This window comes from Meriones unguiculatus, chromosome 3 (genome assembly GCF_030254825.1).
Source record: "Meriones unguiculatus strain TT.TT164.6M chromosome 3, Bangor_MerUng_6.1, whole genome shotgun sequence".
In the NCBI taxonomy this organism is placed as follows: domain Eukaryota; kingdom Metazoa; phylum Chordata; class Mammalia; order Rodentia; family Muridae; genus Meriones; species Meriones unguiculatus.
In genome coordinates, this window is record NC_083351.1 from 82,979,396 (window position 1) to 82,997,914 (window position 18,519).

General features: G+C 41.9%; 1 protein-coding gene across 5 annotated transcripts in view; it reads left to right on the forward strand.

The window, feature by feature from the left end:
* Positions 1-256: 256 nt before the first annotated feature.
* Positions 257-18,519, forward strand: part of Aig1 (androgen induced 1) — a 252,323-nt gene continuing 234,060 nt past the window's right edge. Inside the window, exons 1-2 of one of the 5 annotated variants that reach the window (XM_060380252.1) lie at positions 257-731; positions 3,866-4,627. In XM_060380252.1, the coding sequence (XP_060236235.1) occupies positions 591-731; positions 3,866-3,922 (198 nt within the window). In that variant the 5' untranslated portion in view covers positions 257-590 and the 3' untranslated portion in view covers positions 3,923-4,627. Of the gene's footprint in view, positions 732-3,865; positions 4,628-18,519 lie in introns of those variants that run through there. The other 4 variants (XM_060380249.1, XM_060380253.1, XM_060380248.1 and 1 more) reach the window with 4 other exon arrangements.

The window sequence follows — 18,519 nt, forward strand, 5'->3', positions numbered from 1 at the left end:
CACACACACACACACACACACACACACACACGCGTCCTGTGGACAGGTACACACACGTCATAAAAACTTTTAAAATAATTTGTTCAAAGATCATGTTTTATCTTCTGTTACATATTGATAAATTAATAAAGTCTTGTGTAACTTATAAGAGGTTTTGCCGTCGTAAATGCTCATCAACGTTAATCCTCACTCAACTGAATCCTAAGTAATAGGTGTAACTGGGCGGCGCGGGTGGGAGGTGTGTGGCTTTCCGTGCTCTGATCCCAGCGGGTGCCGTGGAGGGAGCGTCTCCTGGGCGGCCCCGGGATGCGGACCTCGCGGACCGCCTAGGGGGCGCCCGGCCCGGACGGCGAACGCGGCTGCAGAATGACGCAGATGACGCCAGAGCCCGCACAGGCCGCCAGCCGCCGGCCGCCCAGCCCCGCCCGCGCAGGTCGCCGGTGCGCTCACCGCCGCGCCGGTCCCCGGGGACGCGCCCCGCCTCCCGCGCTCCGCCCCTCGCCGCGCCGCGCCCCGGTTCCCACGGCGCCCGCCCCGCCGACCAGCCCGCCCGCCCCGTGAGCAGCCCCGCCGGGCCAGGCCGCGCGAACATGGCGCTGGTCCCCTGCCAGGTGCTGCGGGTAGCCATCCTGCTGTCCTATTGCTCCATCCTGTGCAACTACAAGGCCATCGAAATGCCCTCGCACCAGACATACGGGGGGAGCTGGAAGTTCCTGACCTTCATTGATCTGGTAAGGCCATTGGCTGTCCTGTTCCAACACCGTCCAGTGTGCAGGCTGTGTGTGTGTGTGTGTGTGTGTGTGTGTGTGTGTGTGTTCGCGCCGCGCGTGCATGCGTGTGACATGAGAGCACCAACGTGTGCTCACCACCAACAGCCACTCTGGCCTTTTATGAAGGCCTGGATGCCCTTTTCACTTTTACCTGATTAAGGGAGGTAAAAAAGATGGGGGCACAGCCAAATGGGCATAGGCCAGCTTCTAAGAAGTGGCATGGAAAGAGAATTCTGTCACCAAAAGCATCTGTTGGCTTGGATCATGAGTACCCTCAGGTTCATTCTCCAGAGCCACCTGCTAAGGTAAACTTGCAGCACGCCAAGGAGACTTAGTAGTGTGTGAGTCCATGAAGCATGGCTTAGAAACACCCAAGAGCGCCTCCTTCCCAGGGAGAGAAATTACCCAATGAAAGCTTTGCACATGCTTCTCTGCCATTGTCAACAATTTGTTTATAACCTTCCCCTGCAGACACTGGGAGAGCAGTTCACCCTGTGGCCTACACAGACCAGTCTTCCTTCTACAGTGAAAGTTTGTAGTTTGCATAATCATCTGTTGACACATGATGATTTTAACCTGGGGCAGAAGGCCAAAAGTTATTATTTTTCAGTTTTTATGCTCTGGGTACTGAGAGTACTCCTGTAGGTGATCAGAGGGTGGGCCACTGCCCAGTAATGACATGAGGCACACCTGGAACTTCTGTGAGTGCGAAGTCACCAAGACCAAGTCACACGTGCACTAAAAGGTCATCAAGCATGGACAATGTGTGGAAACAAAAGCAATTAAAAGATCACAGAGAACAATATACAGCCAACTCCTGGAATGCTAGGACTGTCTCAGATTATGCATAAGCTTGGCATATCCACATGGTTGGCACGAGTTTTGTTGACCCTCCATTTTGACAAATTTGAACCTATTTAAAGAACTTGCCAGAGGTTTAAGATGCCTAAAGAAATGCAGCTAGAGGCTCTCAAGAGACCATTTGCAGTCCCCAGCAGTCTCTGGGCACAGGGCTGCCTGGTGTTGCCTGAGTTGGGCTTTTAAACCCCTTCTTGGGATTAACTTCCCTCTGCACATATGAGTGCCTTGCCAGTGTTCCTTTCTTCCTGCAGTTTGTCCACCTGAGTACATGGTGGGGCCTTTCTGTCAGTTCCTTGTAGGGTTTAGGTGGGTGGCTGGCTCCAGGATTACCTTCCTGATGGTTAGTTAGTGGAGACTGGCTTGTCTAGATGTGTAGAGCAGCAGAGGTTTGCATAGAGTGCGCTCAGTCTTTCATTGGTGGCCCCAAGGCTCTGAAAATTATGCACAGAAAGCTTTTAGAGCATGCACAAGGCACAAGGAACAGTGTAGCTTCTTAAGAGTGTTTGAACTTAAGTTAGTTCACATGGCATTAAAGAAATACATGCATAGGTTTTCAGAATCCTTCAGGGTGCAAGGTGAGCAGAACTCCTTTTGAGTCAAGGCCTCTTCTCTCATTCCTGCCTCAGCTCTTCCCTTGCGTTGGCCTGTTTGAGTGTGGCCAAGGATGAAGCCATACCCTTTATGATCACAGTTCCTCTCTGCTTTTGCCTTACATGGTTCTTGTTGGGGAGCCAAGACACAGGTCATTGGGTTCAAGGGCTAGGAACTGGGAGTGTTGGTTAACTCAAGGCATTGTTGCTGCTTTACCTTGGCATTGCTTATTATGGGTTAGAAAACAAGACTCAGAAGAAACATTCTCCCTCCCACTACCCTCCATATGACTTGAAACAGTAATAGAGTCAGGTCTTTTGTTTTGTTTTTGGTTTTGGTAGCTCAGTATTAAACTCAGGTTTAAATCTTCATGTCACATTTAGCCCTTTGTTTATCTGGAGCCTAATCATTCAAATTTGTCACATTTTCTGTGGCCCCTGGTTGAAATTGAATAATTACACTTAACCAGTGGAATTATTTCTTACACTTAATCAGTGTAAGAAAAACTACATCTGAACTGTATTCCAGAAAGCATGCAGACTGTTATTATTCTATTAGAGGCTCAGAGTCCTTGGAGCATTGTACAGCTGTCAGATCCCTATGATGGCTTGAAAGGAGGATCCTAATGAAAGTTACCTGTTTTTACATTCCTGTGCGTTTAAATGACAGTGAGTAAACTTTATTTACAAGTATCTTGGGCAATTTTAGGGATTCTAGGCAATCTTCAAAGTGGACCTTTGCTTTTCACAGTTTTAATGAAGTTTCCCATGTCTGGCCAACTTGGATTGCAAGTGAGGGCACTAATCGTGACAGCCATAGTTGGCTTCTAGTTCTGTGGCATCGGATTACTTGAACAGGATTCAGGAAACTTGGGCTCCTGTACCACACAGATGTAGTGGTGGTAGCTACGCTGGCTGAATTCAAATCTGTCTCTGGGTAGGGTAGTCATTCTAGCAGATTCAAAAGCTGGGACACAGCTCGTTGTTACCAGTCGCCTTTGATTGTTATTGCCTGAGAGTTGCTTTTCTTAGTGTGGAAAGACTAAAGGAACTAGAGTGCTATTGTAGATTTCAAGTTAGTGAGTGGAAAAGACTGTCTTTATGTGGGGGAATCAAGAGACCCAGTGATTTCCACACCTTAAAGCCCAGAATCTGTGACTATGTTGTTACCAGGCAAGAGGACAATTAATGCTTCAGGTGGAATACAATGAGTTTTATCCTTCTGGGATATGCAGAATAAGTAACTGGGCTCTGTGTAGTCAGGAGCCCCTTAATGGGGCAGAATAACAAAACTGGACAAGACTCAGGAGGTACCTGGGTGCTGAGTGACAGGAAAGGCAGCATTGCTGACTGTGAAGATGGGGGAAGGACCTTCACACCGGGAAGGGGTGAGGAACAGGACTTTCCCCGGAGTTTCTGGAGGGCACATAGATCTGTGAACGTCTGGGTCTCATCTTGGTGAAACTTGCTTTGGACTTCTGACCGCTGGAGCTGTAAAACAATAAGCTTATAGAGTTTAGGCCTCTAAAATTGTGATAACTTGTTCCAGCAGCAATAGGAAAAGAACATTCCTCACAGAGGAATGCAGAGATTCAGCTAGCCATTTATGCATATTAGATAATTGTTTCATTTTGGATTTTACAGAAACACTGGCTTTTACCTGCTCATCATGTGGACTTGTGTATGTGTGACATTGGATAGAGGGAGATGAACAAACTTGGAGAAGACCAGGTCTTTGCTTTGCTTTGAACTGTCTCAGAAACTATTGCTGGACAACATACTAAGCCAGAAGGACTACTCTAAATTGTAAAAGAACTGGAAAGAAATTTAAACCACCTGTTTGGATATTTTCTTAGTCAATGTCGTTACTAATGAATTTTTGTCAGACGGTCAGGATTCATTCTTATATTTACTGGCTGCATGATTCTTCTTCAGCGTATATAGTGATTATTTCCAAAGATAGTTGAAACACAGAATTAGAATTAAATCAGCATAAATTAAACAAAAGGCAACTGTGTTGTATGAGCCCCCATGTTAATGCTTGGAGCCATACGTTCTTGGTAAATCTCTGCATAAGCAGAAACGACCTCTTTCCTAATAGTTGGAGAGTAGTCTTTTCTTGCCCACCCTCCTTCCGGAACCCCGCAGCCATTTTGAAGTGTTTTGAACACATTATTTAGTTGTGGACAGTAGAATGTCTGAGTGTGGAGGTGAAATCCACTTCCTTGGAAACACAAACTGGATATTTTGCTATCAAAATGAGCAATGATGTTGGATTCAAGTTTCAAAAATAAATAAATAATGAGGTCTGGAATTCTCATCCACTAGGTTTTGTTACTTACCATTTTGAGAGTTGTCATTTCTAGGGCTGTGTCTTGCTCACTACCTTCACAGTGACTTTTCATTTAAGCATTGACAGAATGCTGTCTTTCACCCCATTGCACAAAGTGTGAGCTCAGATCTGCATCACCAGCTTGCTCCAGGTGCCACTCTATGACATCTTTTGTGTTAGTAATTATTTTCTTTGCAGTAACAAAATACCCCCAGAAAAGGAATTTAAGGGGCAAACTGTTTAATTTGACGTGCAGTGTGAGAGGGGATAGTTCGCCAAGAAGGGGAAGGCTTGTTGGCAGGAGTGTGATGCATAGAGTTATACTCCTGATGCCAGGAAGCAGAGACTGGACAGCAAAAGCTCAAGGCTGACCCTCCTTGTCTCCTGTAAGGAGGTCTTACCTTGAAAAGTTGCCACAGCTTTCCAAAATGTGATCACCTAGTGGGGACCAAGTGTGCAAACATTCTACATCCAAACACCTTTGTAGCCATAATTAGCATCTTAATAAGATCATCAGGTGATGCCTACCCATATTCTAATTTGATAAATGATGCTTCAGAGTGTACTGTTTTGTAATTTAATGTGAAATGCCTGCAGATAGTAATTGTGTATACTTTCAAAATGTGCTTACGGTACCTCAAACTATGATATAGTGAAAACTTGCAAAACATTACAGCTTGAAATCAGGAGAGAAAAATAGGTGCCACACATCAGTTATTGCAATTGAAGAACATATTGAGATAATCTCCATGGGAGCCAACACACATGCACACACACCATTGTTTCATTGTTTTTAGAGTTGGAAAAATGAATGTTTAACAGTGTGCCAGGAAGAAGCTTCTTCCCAGGCACAGAGTCTTCCAGGCTGCCACTTAGAGCCTCATACTTAGGCCACTAGTACTGTGCTAGATAATCCCTTTTGAATATTATAATTAAACAGCCTTTTGCTTGCTTTGTTTTTTTAGACTAAGTTTCACTGTGTAGCCCAGGCTGGCCTCAACTCAAGGACATTGCCCCCATCCCAAACTTCTCAGTGCTGGATTAAAAACATGTATCACTGTCTAGCTAATTAAATGTTCTTAAAGTTGGTGTTCCATAATTTTATGAAAGGCAACGTCTTATATTTTATCTGAGTGAAGGAATTGAGAATCCATTAATTTTTGTTGTCATTATCTATTCTAGTACCTATTGAAGAAGAATTTAAGAAAAACATTGAAGTAACAGAATAATAAAGGCTCCAGAATGGGAAGAGCAGGAGGTGAACGATCCAGTGTTCCTGGCATATACATATTTTGCTTTAGACACGACACATTTATGTAAATGCGAAGGACAGAATAAGCTGCCTAGGTATACTGCATTTTGCATTTGAGTCAGTCTTATGTTCACTTACATGCTTACCAAGTACCTACTTGACTACAGTCCATGGCTTAATCTGAAAAGGAAATGAAATAGTTGGGCATTCTGCATGTTAGTTACATAACTATGGTGTGTAGTTTGGCCAGCCAAAGTCACAGGTGCCATGTGGAGGCCACTGGTTCATTCGACTTGCTGAACAAAGTTAGGTGTTTGTTTTTATTCTTTCGGATTTTAAACAGAGACTGTAGCTGCAGTATCTTCTGCAGAACACTCAAATGGAGCTGAGCACTCCTAATCTAGGAGAAAATCCAAGAGAATAATCCTTTCCATTGCATTGAATCCTCTCTTCTTTCCTCTGCCCCACTCTCCCTCTCTCACTCTCTCTTTCCCTTCCCCTTCTCTGTCTCCCTCCCTCTCTTTGGCTAGTCTTCTTTTGGATCAGACATAGAACAGAAGCAACTTTGGTCACAGGAGTCATGAGAGGTGAAATGGTGGCTGATTTCTTCACCCATTCCCTCGCTTAGTTGAGAATGGTGTTGAGATCACAGAAAGTCATCTGACCAAAGGCTGAGGTCACTGCTGTCCCCACCCTTGCCATTCCCCCATGTCTGGTTTAACATTTAGCAAAATTGGTAACTGCTTTTGAGAGTTTTCATCTGTTTTTCTGTGTTGCCCTGAAATGTCACATGTTTCTGTGGAGGCGCGAACAATAGTACAATTTTCCACATTGAATCAGATATTCTTGTGCTCCAACCAAGCTAGGAAAAACCCAGCTGCCTGGGCTTCTCTAATAGCAAGGCTTTCTCTGTGCAGCCTGTGGGAGACTGTTACAGGGCTCAGTTCTCTCCTGCAGTGCAGTGAATCCCAGTGTACGGAGAAAGCTCTGTTTGAAAGTGACACACCCATTGACAAGCTCCATTGTGGAGTAGAACTTATTCTGTGGGGGAGGGGGAGTGTGGTGGGGCGCGGTGGGGAGGGGCATGCTAGCCCTTCTTTATCTTTTATATCATAGGGGCCTTTATTTCACAGAAAATGTTAACTTCAAAAGCAATATGTAGTCATTATAGAAAACTTGTATATCAGTGACCACAAAGTATTTTAAAAATTTAAAGAGTTAAAAGGGGGAAATATTTGCAAAATAGAGGAAACCATAGGGAAGACAGCATTTCCACCTTAGTTCTTTCTAATTTCTTTACATCTTAGTGTTTCAAGATTTATTTATTTTGGACATTTATGGGCTGACAGAATTACACAAAATGTTAAACTACAGGTCTGTGTATTCCTGTATGCATATATGTACATGTGTGCCAGATTTTTAAAAAACACATTATAAGTTATTTTCAAATTTAAATGGTACTCAGATATTAATGCTAGTATTTTAACATTTACCCGACAGTCATGTATATTGTTACAAACACAAAAATTTGTACATGTTCTCCATAAATTTATTTTTATTTTCCATACATTAAATACTCTGATGTATTTTTTCTAGGTTTCAACAGATGCATAGAATTCTGTAATTATTATCATAACTATCTAAAACATAGCTTTGTATTTTTGCCTCTCCATAGTCAAACACTCCCTTGAATTGTCAGCCACAAATTTGCTTTACAGTGGTATTTGTGTTCTTTTCCTATAGTTTTACCTTTTCCTAGAAACAGAACAGAAGGCCTCCTGTATGCTTTTAAGTCTAGTGTTTTATTCATTTACCATAATGGATTTCAAATTCATGAATGCTGCCTTGTATCAACACTGTGTTCACTGTTAAATGTACTAAAATTTCTCAATTTTATTTAACCCCTTTTTATTATCTTTATGTGTATATGTGTGTGTTTGTGAATGTTTGTGCATATTCCATGACACATATTTAGTGGTTAGTGGACAACTTTGTGGTGTCTTTTGTTCTGTCTTCATTTGGATTTCAGAGATTGAACTCAGGATACTAAGCTTCCATTCTCAGAATCAAGAACCTTTATCCCCTGAATGTGTGAAATCCAGCTGTGTCCTGTCAGTATGTGGAGGTCTTTTCTATTTTATCACTTATCAACGTTTGTAGGAAAGGCAGAGGGTCCTTTGTAGTAGGCTTTACCCAAGAGACAGGAACTGAAGCATTTAAGGTGTGGACCCAGGGCCCTGTCCATTCTCACAAAGATAACTGTTTTTTTTTTTTTTTTCCTTTCCATTCCTGACTACTTACAATCTTAAATTTGTTCTCTATTTCCATTATTTTTAAATATCATTTTAACTACTTACATATATCTTGCTGTTTGGAATTGCTTTATTTAATTCACAATAAGCCTCTGGATGCTCATACAAATTGTTAATATTTCATGCTAATGGATGTACCAAAGCTTCTTTAGCCATTCCCACATTAAAGGACATTAGGATTGTTTATACTCTGGGCTGTTATAAAAAAGGTGCAATGGATATTCATGATCAGGCTTCTCTTTGTGATCATGAGCTTTCATTTCTTTCTTATAAATATGCAAGACATAATTTCTGGATTGTGTTGCAATTGCGCTGGTTGGGTTTTTGTTCATTTGTTAGTTTCACTCTTTTCACTCAATTTGGGAGTTTTTGTTGTTGTTGTTTTCTTTTTTCTTTTTTTAATTTTAATTTTATTTTTGAGACAGGGTCTTATTATGTAGCTCTGGCTGTTCTGGAACTCACTATTTTAGACTAGGCTGGCCCCGAACTCACAGAGAGCCACCTGTTTCTACCTCCCAAATGCTGGGGAAATTTTCAACCATTATTTTTTCAGGTACTTCTTCTGTCCTAGTCATTCATCTCTTTCTCTGGGCCTCTACCTTCCGGTTATTGTGTCACAGTTTGCTGAGTTTTTTTTTTTTTCAGATTTTACTCTTTTCTTTTTGGATGCATAATTTCTATTGACTTAGCTTCAAAGGCACTGATTTCTTTTATTACCACATACTTGTACTAAGCATGTTCACTGAGTTTTTAAAAATTGGATAGTGTCTTACTCAGGGTTTTTATGGTTGTGATAAAGCACCATGACCAAATATAACTTGGGTAGGAAAGGGTTATTTCATCTCACAACTCTCAAGTCAGGCTCTGTAACTGAGAGAATTCAGGAAAGGAATTTAGAGTAGGAGGCCGGAGGCAAGAAGCAGAGGCTATGGAGGAACCGTGCTTACTGGCTTGCTCCTAGTGGCTTGCTTGCTCAGCCTGCTTTCTTATGCCATCTAAGACCCAGGGGTGGAACTTCCTGCAGTGATCTGTGTCTGCTCACATCAATCATTAATCAAGAAAAGGCCCTACGGATTTGTCTGCAGGCAATGTGGATGGGGCATTTTCTCATTGCTGTTCTTCTTTCCAGATAACTAGCTTATGTCAAGTTGACAACAAACTCATCCAAACAGATAATGTGTGTTTTAGATCTGAAATGACCGTCTGGTTCCTTTTACGTTGCTGTTGCCTGGCAATACATTTCTCCTCGTCATCCATTTGAGCAGCGTTCACATTTACTTTAAGAATATTTCCAAAGAATTGCCTTAAACTCTTGTCTTGTTATTCCAGGCCAACATTGACTTAGCATCTGCTGATTTACAAAATATATATATATATATATATATATATATATATATATATATATATAATTTTTCTGTGTACTTGTACTTTAAAAAAGAATTGAGTGAGGTTGCTGGGCCATTTCAAAGTCGTATGGTAATGTTAACTCACTGGTTTGTTCTAGCAGGTATCATCCTGTTTGGGTTCCAGTTTCATCGTCTGTTTCATGGTGGTTTAGTGTCAGTAGAATGTTTTCATCATGCTGCTTTTTGAGTCTGACAGGAGCTTGCACGGCTCGGGTTAGCTGGGACTTGAATGTAGACGTAGGTGGCAGTTCAGGGTTCGAAGCCACCAACTGTTTCTTTGGGTCTTTTTCTGTTTGTGCCTGGGGCTGATGTCAGTTCTCATGCACTGTGTATTCACATTCTTCAGGTTCTCCTTCCAGGCATGTCTGTCATGTGCTTTGTGTCCTGTTTCTCCTAGCTCAAAGGGTGGAGTCTTCTCGACTTTTAGCCTCCCATGCTGTCATGTAGCCCCCACACCCAGGGTGTACCTTCATAGTGACAAAGCAAGAAAAGAGAATACATCCCTCTTTCATAATCTGCCTTCTGCTTATTTTCTAGGGACAGCTGCACATACACACACATTGTATTAGTACAGAGGAAGGGTTTTTATTGGGAGGCCAAGGGCAAGGGGAAGAGATATTTATGTTAAAGTAGGGGTAGAAAGAGGTGGCCTCCCCATTCTAAAACACAGAAGTCTTGCTAGTCCTCTGGCCCAGAAGAAGGGTTTCCTGAGGAGTTTCTGCTGTCCGTTCTTGGAGTCAGTCTGCTCTCAGCTCATACCTGGGGAACAAAAGAGATATCCGAGTCCTGGGAGCTCATCCTGTGCTCCTTATTCATATCCACATTAGTGTCCAATCTCCCTGCCCTTGTGCGTTTTCCAAACTTCTCTGACAGCTGCTTTTTTGTGTCCTGTTCAGTTTTTAGCAATCACTTGGAAGGATAGGTGATGGCAGCTTGCACTATTTGGACTGGCACCAGAAATAGCTTGCTTATGGTTTTAATATCTGCTTCTTAAAATATTTTGTAAACATTTTCCATGCCATTATACTTTTCAACAAGTTCATATTCCTTTATATGGGTGTATCTATTGATTGTCCTAGCAAATGTATGAATAGATAAATCTCATGCACAGCTGTGATTATTTTCCTGGGATAAATTCTTAGACACAAAATAGCAATACTAAGACATTGACAGCATGTCTTAACTTTAGATCACTTTGCAGTCCTTCCAATGCCAGAGAGAACGCTTGTCTACATTGCTGCTAGCCCTCTACAGTGGAATGTCTACTATCCAAATGCCAAGAATCACTCAATGTACTTCAGCCCCACAGTTTCCTGTCCAGGCACTGCAAACCTTTCACCACATATCTCATAAATGTAAGTGACTAGCTGTCTTTAACTCTGAGTTTATAAAATTCAGTGGTATTAGCTACATTTGGTTTGGGCTAATAAATACTTGAGCCAAACATACATCTTCATGTCCTAATACTAATTAGTATAGAATCAACATGGCTGAAGAGATTAGAATGGTTTTCTGTGTATGGTAACCATGTGTCCGCTTGTGCATTCTGCTCATCTTCCATTACAATTGGACTTAGCATAGTCATGAGTGATTTATGAGGTCCAATTTGAAAAGTTGGCCCTTCAACATTAGGAGTCTGATGAAAGTGTCTGTTCTGCACCATGACACACCCCTTTTCTGTAAGAGTCTTCTTACACATCCATCCTCTTGTTAAAAGATATACACGGAGTGGAGACTAAGCTCAGCAAGTAAAGTACTTGCTTCCCGACCATAAGCAGCAGAGTTTCAACCCCAGAACTCACCTTAAAAAGCCAGGTGTGATGGAAAATGACTGTTATTTCAGCGCTGGAGAGGCAGACATAGGCTGATTGCTCTTGGCTCCCTGGCTAGCCAATCTCATTTAATTGGTGAGCCCCAGGCCAGTGAGAGAACTTGTCTCTAAAACAAGATAGATGGCTGCTGAGGAAAGATGTACAGGTTGACTTCTGGCTCCACTTGCACATGTGTACCCGTTTGCAAGCACCCCTCTATACATGTAGATATCCTTTTAAAAATGCTATGGCATATTCCTTGTTTGAACAGATTACTTTATATCCATGCAGGATTTTTGCAATACTACAAATAAGTAATTTGAACAAGCATAGTTAAGGAACTATCTACCTCTATACAGGGGGCATGGAAGGCCTAACACTGTAGAACTGAGTGAGGAGAACAGAGATGCTGCAGGGCTTTGAACGAGAAATGCCCCCAGAAGCTCAGGTATTTGAACATTTGGTCCACACTTGGTGGCCCTGGAGATGATGTAGCCTTTAGATGATAGAGCCTTGCTGGTGTAAGTCCATCACTGGGCCATCGAGGGTTTATGGTCCAGCCCCTGCTCCCTGTTCTTCCTCTTTGCATTCTATGTGTGGTGAAACATCTCTGCGTTCCTGCGCCTGCTCTTATGCCCTTCCTGCTATTATGGAATTCATTCCTCTGGAACTGTAAGGAACAGCAAACCCTTTCTTCCTTAAGATGTTCTGGTCATGTTATTGCATCACAGCAACAACAACAACAACAACAAAATACTTAACAGAACCCCACACTTCTTTTCTATCTTCTGTCTAGTCTCCTGTCAGGGATTTCCAGTGCTTAAGCCTAGAGGAGATCAGAAGGTGAGAACACTTCTTGAGGCTGTTCACTACCAGGAACCACAGGAAAACTTACCAAATTCAGATCTACCACAGTCATCTTCATAAGTCTGTGGCTAACTTGCAACCCCCTGTGTGCTCTGAAAGAACATATCTGTTTTACAAGACATTCTTTTATAGTTGAATATAAAATGATAATAATAAACATGAGTCTCAGCAAATTATGCTGACAATTTATTGAGGGACTTATATATAACATATGAGCTCATTAATATTAGTGATAGTCCATGTCTGTTAGTCTACATGAGTGTAAGCAGTAAGTGATTACATTCAAGAGTAAGAGCGAGTTTCAATTGCAGCTTTTCCATCTATCAACTAACTTTGGACAAATTAATTCCCTTCTGCAAGGCCAAATGCTGTGTTTCATTTGTTTGTCTCACTTGCTACACAGGAATAATAATAATACCCATCATAGAAGGTTGTTGTGAGGCTTAAATCAGATGATGTCAACTAATTATGTAACCTGACTGGGTAAATCAATGCATTCTAATATCATCCTAATTGCTATTTATGTGGCCAAACACAAGCACAATAGCCAAGTGTTGTAAGGACCATGTTCATTTCAGGTTCATTTCTAATATTACGGACTAATGTAATACGGAGGATGGGTAGAGAGATGAAATGCCTAAGTTCTCAGGTAAGACATCTTAGATCAGGAAATATAGGTATGGGTAGGTGCACATGCACGTTTAATAATTACATACATAAAGGAAAGTATGAAGGGTAAATGGAGGTTGGATCTGGTCAAGAAAACATTGTATATATGTGTAAGATTTTCAAATAATAATTAAGAATTTCATTAAAGGCAAAAATGTAATTTGTGACTTTGAATAAGAAAAGTAGAAGTTGAAGATGCTTGCATTATTGTCATCACACAGATGACTTAGCCTTCAAACCTCATAGCATGGCTTCTCCTAAGATCTTACTTTTGTCCAATGAGGGAGAGCCATGCTGATCTGAGTGGTAGGTAGATGCTGTATGGTAACTGTTGATGAGCAGTTTCTTAATGACTTCCATGTCTTTGAAATCTATTATCAAAAAGAGAAGTGTGTCTTTCAATCAGGTATTGATGTCTACCAGACATGTGAGCAGCCTTGGATGTGCTCTTGTGAGCTATGACTTAGTTGCTTTAGTGTTAGTTAATGTTTTTATTGGAAATCAACAAAGCATGATGATTTAAAGTGATTTTTTTATATATTGAATTTCCACATAACATCAAGAGTTAATATCATAGTTTGATTTTGACCATGTTGAAACCAATTTTTGTTTTCTGTATTAAACTATTATGTTGTGACCTAAATTTTATATATTAAAAGGAGCCCTTAATTAGAACAGAAAGTTGGGTAGGTAAAGATGTGGGGAAGATCTGGGAGGAGTTGGGGGAGAGGGGAAACATGTTAAAATATATTATATGAAAATATGTGTGTGGATGTGTGTGTGTATATGTGTGTGTGCTTTGAGACAGAGTCTAACTACATAGCCCTGGCTGGCCTTTAGCTCGCTGTGTAGACCAGGCTGTCCTTAAACTTACAGGGATACTCCTGCTTTTGCCTCCTCAGTGCTGGTATTAAAATATGTAATACCACATCTGGTGAGAAAACAATGGTGGGAACTAGAAAAGATCATCCTGAGTGAGGTATCCCAGAAGCAGAAAGACACAAATGGTGTATACTCACTTATAAGTGGATATTAGACCTAAAAGATAGGATAAACATACTAAAATATGTAGATAGACCTAAAGAAGCTAAGCAAGAAGAAGGACCCTGAGTAAGATGATCAATCATCATTCACAAAGGGAAATGGGATAGATCTCAGAAGAGGGAGAAAACAGGGAACCAGGACAGGAGTCTACCACAGAGGGTCTCTGAAAGACTCTACTGATCATGGTATCCAAGCAGAAGCTGAAACTCATAGCCAAGCCTTGGGCGGAGTGCAGGGAATCTTTTTTTATTATTTTTAATATTTTTAAATTTTTTATTAATTACACTTTATTCACTTTGTATCCCTCTTGAACCAAACTCCCCTCCTTCCCTCCCAGTCCTACCCACCCTCCTCCTTCTCTACACATGCCCTTCCCCAAGTCCACTGATAGGGGAGGTCTTCCTCTGCTTCCTTCTGACCCTAGTCTATCAGGAAGACAATGGCTGCATTGTCTTCCTCTGTGACATGGTAAGGCTGCGCCCCCGCTCAGGGGGAGGTGATCAAAGGTCCATCAGTTCATGTCGGAGACAGTCCTGTTGCAATTACTGTGGAACCCACTTGGACACTGAATTGTCATGGGCTGCGTCTGTGCAGGGTTTCTAGGTAATCGCTGTGAATGGTCCTTGGTTGGAGTATGAGTCTCAGAAAAGACTCCTGTGTCCAGATTTTTTCGTTTTTTTTTGTTCTCCTTGTGGAGCTCCTGTCCTATCCAGGTCTTACTATTTCCCACTTCTTTCATAAGATTCCCTACATTCTGCCCAAAGGTTGGCCATAAGTCTCAGTGTCTGCTTTGATACCCTGCACGAAAGAGCCTTTCAGAGGCCCTCTGTGGCAGGCTCCTGTCCTGTTCCCCATTTTCCCCTTCTTCTGATGTCCATCCTCTTAGCCTTTCTGAATGGGGATTGAGCCTTTTAGCCAGAGTCCTCCTTCTTGATTAGTTTTTTAGGTGTATAGATTTTAGTAGGTTTATCCTATATTATATGTCATATTATATTATATTATATTATATTATATTATATTATATTATATTATATCCACTTATCCACTTATGAGTGAGTATATACCCTGTGTGTCTTTCTGCTTCTGGGATACCTCACTCAGGATGATCTTTTCCAGTTCCTGCCATTTACCTGCAAATTTCATGATTTCCTTCTTGTTTTTTTTTTTTTTTATCACTGTGTAATATTCCATTGTGTAGACATATTATAATTTCTGTATCCATTCCTCAGTTGAGGGGCTTCTGGGTTGTTTCCAGGTTCTGGCTCTTACAAATAAAGCTGCTACAAACATGGTTGAGCAAATGTCCTTGTTGTGTACTTGAGCCTCTTTTGGATATATGCCCAGGAGTGGTATGCCTGGATCTTGAGGAAGCACTATTCCTAATTGTCTGAGGAAGCGCCAGATTGATTTCCAGAGTGGTTGTACAAGTTTGCATTCCCACCAGCAGTGGAGGAGGGTTCCCCTTTCTCCACAACCTCTCCAGCATGTGTTGTTACTTGAGCTTTTGATCTTGGCCATTCTGATGGGTGTAAGGTGAAATCTCAGGGTCGTTTTGATTTGAATTTCCCTAATTGCTAATGAGGTTGAGCATTTCTTTAAGTGTTTTTCCGCCATTTGATAATCCTCTGTTGAGAATTCTCTGTTTAGCTCTGTTCCCCATTTCCTTTTTTTTTTTTTTAGAAAGTGTACAGAGTTGGTTTTATTCTTTTCAAATGCTCTCAGAGAAATTTGCAATAGTAAATAGAGTTAATTGAGACTCATATGATAAGCTTTGAATACCACTTGCATCTAATTTACAGATCAAGTTCCAAGGTTCTCAAGTTTTGTAGAGTGCATAAGACTAACACCATTTTATTTAAGTCCCACAAGTAACTAGGTATATGTTAATTACATGTATTTAATGTATCATATGTTTTTAATATATTATACCTTTTTTTTTCAATGCAGTTTATTCAGGAACCTTGAACAATCATCTGACCCTGGGGAAAGCCAGCCCACTTTAAATAGCCTCTGGGTAGCCAACCCCAGCGTGCCATGTGGGCAATGCAGATAGGTCCACATACATGGAAGCAAGCCAGATCCTCAGCCTTAGCCAAATGTGGAGTTGTTTGTGACAGAGAGCACTCACCATCAGGAAGGTAGAAGGCAGAAACCAGCTCCATCTTTCAGGTGCGGCTTTACGAAGCTCTCTACAGTTCCCCCTTTTTGTTTTGGACGCATCAGGCAAGAGTGGAGGTCTGATCTCTGATATTAGAAATAAATTGGGACTTTGTACTGATGTTCATTTAGGTGTCATCCACCCAAAGAGCATCAGACCCGTCCAATACCTTTTTCTCAGAGGCGGGACCTGGGGCATCAACCCGCATGCAATCAGACATGCTCTTCTCTGGGTCCAAAGCGGCTGACCCTGAGTGCAGTGCTTAGCCTCGCATCCTGAGCATAACATTTTGGCTTTTTATGGTAGCCAACCATGCTTGGGGAGACTGTCCTGCTTCAATGGCTATAAAGGCCTGAATGGTCATGGCTGCATTACGCTGTTGTGAGACTCTAATCTTGCATATATACCACAGGCAAACCAAGGTGACCAACACCGCCCATTCCTTCAGATGATTCATGGCTGCAGCAATCCATGATGATAATCCTGTGGCTAGTTCTGCGTCCACTCTGGTAGAATTTTCCGTGACAATGGCCACTCTCAGCTGCTCCATCGTAGTATCGAATTCTCCAGTCCAATTACCTAAAATATAGCTAGACAATTGTTTAGACAGATTTGCAGCACAGGGAAAATTCTCATGTTGTATGCTAGTGACTCAAAGTCCAGCATACTTTCATTGACAGCCAAGTTGAGCGATTTGCCATAGGGTATCAATTTGCTCCTGCACGAGGTCAATCCTCTGATTGAACACCATCAAACCTCCTTTTAGTTGAGCATTAATTCCTTTTTGTACATCTAAGGCATGAGCTACATTGGCTAAAAGGTTATTCAGGGTCTGAGCAGTCTGCCCAGTATGACTCATGGCTAATGCCGTGGTGGTAGCTCCAACAGCCGCCAATGAGATGGCAGTAACAATGGCAGCTGTAATTCCAAGATCCCTTTTCTGTCTGAAGAGAGTCATAGTGTGAGGGCATCAACGGGCACAGGCACCCAGCGAGGCATGCGAGTAACCAGCTAGTAAATTTACTAGCATTCCAGCATTGGGCAAAAAAGCAAGTATCATTACCACAATTACTTGGCTCTATCTGGCTAATAATGAATAAAAATAGGGGATATAAACAAACAGGTGTGGGCTTATAGGAAATATTATGAGAAGCCTTAACCCCTCGTTGGAACATCCTGCTTCAGTTCTAGAACTAGCAGTGGTGGTGTCCGAGGTCTGAGTAGGTTCAGGAGACCATTGCCCCCAGGGGCGAGACATGCTTCATGTAAATTGACTAACTCCATGTTTTCCTCCACTTTTGAAAGTCATTTAAGGTTCTTAAATTATTTTTCCCTTTTTTTTAAATTTTTCATCAATTACACTTTATACATTCTGCATCCCCCCATAAGCCCCTCCCTCCCCTCCCAATCCCACCCTCCCTCCTCCCTCTGCATGCACGCCACTCCCCAAGTCCACTGATAGGGGAGGTTCTCCTCTCCTTTCTGATCTTAGTCCATCAGTTCACATCAAAAGTGGCTGCATTGTCCTCTGTTCCCCATTTCTTAATTGGATTACTTGATTTGTTGCTGTTTAACTTCTTGAATTCCTTACATATTCTGGATATTAGCCCTCTGTCAGGTATAGGGTTGGTGAAGATCCTTTCCCAATATGTAGGCAGTTGTTTTGTTCTGACAATAGTGTCCTTTGCTTTACAGAAGCTTTTCAGTTTCATGAGGTCCCATTTATTGATTGTTGCTCTTAGAGCCTATGCTGTTGGTGTTCTGTTCAGGAAGTTGTCTCCTGTGCTAATGAGTTCCAGGGTCTTCCCCACTTTTTATTCTAAGCGGTTTAGTGTGTTTGGTTTTATATTGAGGTCTTTGATTCACTTGGACTTTAGTTTTAAGCAGGGTGATAATATGAATCTATTTGCATTTTTCTACATGTAGACATACAACTGGACCAGCACCATTTGTTGAAGATGCTGTCTTTTTTCCATTGAATGGTTTTGGCATCTTTGTCAAAAATCAGCTGTCCATAAGTGTATGGATTTATTTTAGGGTCTTCTATTTGATTCCATTGATCCACCAATTGGTTTCTAGAGTGCAGGGAATCTTATGGAAGAAGGGAGAGATAGAAAGCCCTAGAGGGGACTGGAGTCCCACAAGAAGAGCAACAGAACCAAAAAATCTGGGTCCAGTGGTCTTTTCTGAGACTGATACTCCAAATAAGGACCATGCATGGAGATAACCTAGAACTCCTGCACAGATGTAGCCCATGGCAGCTCAGTCTCCAAGTGGGTTCCCTAGTAAGAGGAACAGGGACTGTCTGTGACATGAACTCAATGACCTGCTGACCTCTTTGATCACCTCCCTCCTGAGGGAGAGTAGCCTTACCAGGACACAGGAAGACAATGCAGCCAGTCCTGATGAGACCTGATAGGCTAGGGTCAGAAGGAAGGGAGAAGGAT